Source organism: Olea europaea, chromosome 13 (assembly GCF_002742605.1).
Source record: "Olea europaea var. sylvestris chromosome 13, O_europaea_v1, whole genome shotgun sequence".
Classification (NCBI taxonomy): domain Eukaryota; kingdom Viridiplantae; phylum Streptophyta; class Magnoliopsida; order Lamiales; family Oleaceae; genus Olea; species Olea europaea.
The window spans coordinates 2,773,987-2,779,133 of record NC_036249.1 but is presented as its reverse complement, the minus strand read 5'-3'; the positions used below and the strand labels follow the sequence as shown (position 1 = coordinate 2,779,133).

General features: G+C 35.1%; 1 protein-coding gene across 2 annotated transcripts; it reads right to left on the bottom strand.

Moving 5' to 3' along the window:
• Positions 1-139: 139 nt before the first annotated feature.
• Positions 140-4,805, bottom strand: LOC111407277 (la-related protein 6A-like). Of its 2 annotated transcripts, none has more exons than XM_023036661.1 (11): positions 4,525-4,805; positions 3,481-3,562; positions 2,671-2,780; positions 2,395-2,466; positions 2,228-2,307; positions 2,054-2,138; positions 1,544-1,591; positions 1,378-1,443; positions 1,137-1,274; positions 724-844; positions 140-625 (listed from the first exon to the last, which is right to left on the bottom strand). In XM_023036661.1, exons 1-11 carry the CDS (start codon positions 4,735-4,737, stop codon positions 504-506), a joined length of 1,137 nt encoding a protein of 378 aa, XP_022892429.1. In that variant the 5' UTR covers positions 4,738-4,805; the 3' UTR covers positions 140-503. The 2 variants fall into 2 exon arrangements, with proteins under 2 accessions (XP_022892429.1, XP_022892430.1); XM_023036662.1 differs by having other exon boundaries at positions 2,671-2,765; positions 4,525-4,804.
• Between the last annotated feature and the right edge of the window lie 342 nt (positions 4,806-5,147).

Sequence of the window (5,147 nt, the reverse complement as noted above, 5' to 3'; positions counted from 1 at the left end):
CTCTCCTTTCCAAACTGCATTTTTCACTTTCTCCGTACATCCATCTATGAATAATTATGTACAAATAACATTGCTCATTTATCACAGCTTCCCCCAAAATTAACTATTATCCCGTAACATACTATATAAGTATACCCAATGTCATCAAGGCAATAACTTTTCCATTTCTCGACAAATCAAACCAACTTTTAAATGCCCAGACTACATGGAAACTCGATAATGTTACATTTTCTGGTCCACAATATCAAAATAAGACAAGGTCCATTTGCAAATCCACGCAACAATGTGAAATCCCTCAAATACAGATTTAAAGCAATAAAACACACTGTTAACTGAATAACCTCCACTTGATATTGTAGACCTCATAAATATATTTACTTTGCCACCAACAGGCAGCTAGTGAAACGGCTCTCTTATGTTCAGCAAAGCTTAATTGAAAAGTACGTCTGTAGAGACTTTTCAATGAAGTTAAGTAACTTTTAAGCTTAGTCAAACATAGATGATCAATTGGAAGCCAGTGGCCGGCCTCTCCCCATAGTAAATCCTCTGGTTCCATCAGGCATTCTTGGGCCTGGAGGCGGCTTTAAAGGCTCAATACCATGACCAGAAGCATGTGTTCCATGGCCTGAAAATATATATTTTTTAAAAAAGGTCCATTAGAAGACAAAATAAATTAAGATACCATTGAAGAGAGAGAGAAAATAACGTGTAACTCTACAATACCATGTCCATTTGTGCCATAAAGTTTTTGTCTCCTTCCACGCCCTCTGTTTCGACCTTTATGCCCGTCTTTCTCTTTAGGTAAATGTGCCCCATTTTTCTCCTTCGCTAAATGCTCCATGTCCTAAGATGCATAAAAACAGCAAACCTTTTTTACATATTCAACACACTTCTGCTATGCAGTCTGCAGAGAGGTCATCAAGCCTACGCTCATGAGCTTGTGAATATTTAGTTAAACCAAGTCATTTATAATTTCTTAAGAGGACTCATTTTCCTTTTCCGGTACTTCATCCAATAGTTTTTTTGGAAAATAATACAAACCACTAATATTACTGTAAAAACTGATGTAACTGAACCAAATGTAATTTACTGAGGATGAATGAAGAAAATAGCTTTCTACAAGATTTAATATGCACCTCTTCGTCGTGTGAATCGTCGTGATGCTCACTTGAATAAAGATTCTCCTCATTCCCAACTGGATCAGATACTTGAGTGTTGTTACTCTTCTCTGGCTCTGATTCCCTCCAATTTTTTTTCTTCTGTCCAGGCTTGTTCTAATAGGTCAAAGAAAAACTAATATTCTTAGTATTGCCAACACAATGTGTGTAAACATGCTTCCATCACCAAATGGGAAAGGGAGGTAATAGGACTGATTACCGTTTTCTTAAGAAGCTTGACCCTCAATCCGAATCTCCAATCTTGTTCATTATTTAAAGTGACCACCTAAACCAAATTAGCATCAGTAACATGCCAAGGTAATAAAATTTTCATTAGAATGTCACAAGTGACTAGCACTATAAAATGGGTTCTGCTTCGCACTCACAGCTTTCTCAGCAGCCTCCACAGTGTCATACTCCACAAGAGCATGTAACTACATGTAGAAACCAGGAAATATTAATGGGTCAACTGTTATGTATTGAAAATTTAAGATGATAATTCTGGACGGTAACCACCTTTCAAGCCAGACAAGCATCTATCTATGTAACTATTTCTCCATGTGAGTGTATCAGTTTGCATCTCTCTGAGTTGTGTGTGTTTATGAGCCTTTTATTTTACTTGCTCAGAATGTAGGTAGCACTTGACACATCAGCTATTGTAACTATAACCATTTTTATAAAGACAGCTTCTATAGTGGGAGGGCACAAAGATGTTATCTATCTTAAGCCTTTTTCCATAAACTCTAGATAACAACACATCTGAAGTTTGTACTAGTTGGAGCCAGTTTGGGGTTGGAGTTACTTTAATTGAGATTAAAAGCCGACCCAATCTCATCCTACATCGCATTCCAATTTTGATTATAAATAAATTCAAACTGCAAACTTATTTTCTGTACCTTCCCACTCAGCAGCTTTTCTGCAATTGTAACCTTTTTGGGCTCCCTTGTAGCATGTGGGTCACGGATTGTAATATGCTTTATGCTAAAAATTTGGAAGCAGCAGAAATGTTATACGGCCAACCAGGAAAGAAATAACACAGCATAAATGCAAGATAAGGGGAAGATGCATACTTTCCAGCTTCACCAAACACTCGCTGAAGGTTCTCTACTGAATGATCCTCAGGCAAATTCTCCACCAAAACCGTGCACAGCTAGAAGACAGATCAAGACTTAATATATCTTCTAAATCTACATGTCAGATTCAAGATATCATGTTTCGTTTCAAGCAAAAATATTACCATAGGATCCTTGACCTCAGCTAATGGAAGAGGATGAAGACGCTTCACCATTTTCCCATTGGAACTAACTACCTGCAGTCAGCAGAGGCTCACTTGACTAGTAACAGGAATTTTGGATAAAAATGAAATGATGGCAATGACAAAAGAAGACTGTTCGAGAAACTAATTAAACTAAGTAATATTATGACATTTTTATCAAGACTCATGCTTTTTAAGAAATTTGGTCATTAAGAATACTGTTACAAAGTAAAGTTCCAGCAAAATTAAGTCACTTACAAGATGCTCGGATTCCCTAAGGGCTGCCACTATCAATGATACGTCTCTTGTGAGCTTCTTCATCTTTCTGAAAGAAGCAATAACTCCAACAGGAACTGGAAGACAGTAAACTGTTTTTAGAGATAAGAGTACATAAAGTTCCTCAATTTCTATTAAACTTATGATTGCATAGTAATATATTGCAAGTAAAAGTAAAGGCTGACAAAAATAAGGGGCGTGAGGTAGAGAGAGAGATCCTGGTTAGTCGCTATTTGGTGAACAACATGAAAGCATATATTCATTTAAATGGGCAAAAACTACAAATTTCACTGTGACCACCACCACTTCAAAAACATCTGTGAACATATATTTCTCCAATTTTAAATAGCTAATGGATAGCTTATTGGGCACCAGTGAATTAGCTGCACCCAGAAACAACATCATGGAAAGATTGACTTGTTCACCTGAAGAATAAGCTAAGCATTGAGGACAAGCAGCTTCAAGCCCACACACATGGCATGCTAGAAATTTGAGCCAAGCCATCTGGGTTCTGTACTATGCTATGAAATTCCTTTTTACTATCCTAATTAGATAATCACACAAATGTACCGCATTCCGTTTATGTCCCCAATAAGTGGTTCATTGGAATACTTGGTTATCTCAGACCAGAGAAAATAGTATGCAGTGACAGTTCAAGCTATTTCTCTTATCAGTTTTTACAGACAATAACTTTCCACATTTAAGAGTGCCAACTTCTGCATTCCAATTAGTTAGTTTATGAATATACAAATGGAAAATCTAATCAATAAAAGAAAAATAACTAGAACTCACCAAAACCTTCTGCATTTTTAGTTACATACTTCATCAAAAACTTGTCATTTGGCAGATTTTCATCACTGAAATAATACTCTACCTGCAAATTGAAACATATTTCAAAAGCATATTTTGATTAATAGATGCACTTAAAATGCAATATAGCTAGAAATAAAATGCAAATGATTAAACCCTAATCATTTCCTTTCCTCACCAATCAACAAAGACCGCGAAAAATCACATGTAAACGTCCAGCTATTAGATAGGACAAAACTTTTTTAATAGAAAATAAAAGAACTCTAGGGCCCAACATGCCCCTTTACTTAAAACTTAAATGCAAAAATCAAGAGAAGCTTATAAAAAACCATCTCTGGTTCTAATATACCTAATCACCAGATAAAGAGAAATAAGTGCCTCCAAAACTTTTCAACATGACATGCAAAAACATATTGCAAAATGGATGCTAGCTTCATACAGAACCAATCAAACTCCAAATATCGACATTTTGAATTTCATAAGTAAAATAAGAGTTTTAACTTAATACCCTATTAACAACTCAAAAATTAAACGTTAGCCCTCCACCAATTCCAAACCCTCCTAGAAATGAAACTCATATCAGTGATCCTCAACATACAAGACTTCAAGAACTTGCAACACAATAACTAAAAATTTTGATATTGCAAAGTAAGTTCCTGTAGTCTAGAAAACATTGAGAATCACAACTGATTATAGTGTATTATTGTGGGTGAATTTCATTCTTAATAAACCTTACTCCAAAACAACAACTACTAATATAATAAGATCAACAGCCCAAAATTTCAGTAACAATTTAAAGTGAAAATCAGTTTTTTGATGCTGTAAATAAGTTCCTAAAGTCTTGAAAACATCGAGAATCAAATATTACTAATAAAACCTACTAGAAAACAGCAATCATTAAATAAACCCTACTACAAATCAGTAATTGCTAATCTAACAAAATAAACCGCCAAAATTTCCAGTAACAATTTAAAGTCAGAATCTACGCAATGAAGCAAATTTAAACTGTAAAAATAATAAACTTGCCTGTTTAATGATCTTGTTCCGAAGATCATCAGATAGCACAGCAGCCTGAGGTAGATCGGGCGCCTGGGGGAAGTAAGATTCAGCAAGTTCCGGAGATCCAACCGGTGAGTAATCGGGTTCATGATCATGATCATGATCATGATCGGACGGATCAGGATCATGATCATGATCGGACGGTGGTGACGAAGAGGTGGGAATTAGGGCATGTTCCATTAGCAAGAGAGAGGAGAGAGAGGGGAACGATCTCTCGAAGGAAAAATTTTTTCTGTGGGGTCAAATTTATACTCCCTGAGATCAAAGCCAAAGGAGACTATTTTCAGTTATGGAATCAACTAAGAGAAGTCTATTTTAGTCGATTGAAATTAGAGGAAATTTCTTAATTCTATTTTGGTCAATTTAATTCATCTTTAGTAATTATTTTCTTTTTCTGGTCTTTTCTTTATTTTCAGTTTGGCTCCATTTTTTAAAATTCATTTTTCTCAAATTTATTTTCAGTTATTCAATTCATGGGATTCTTAACTTTTATAAAAAAATTTAATCACATATTTGATCGAATTTGATCGAATTTTATTAAGAATTTAATTTTATTAAAACCAAACAGGGGCTAAGTTTTCCATTTTTCT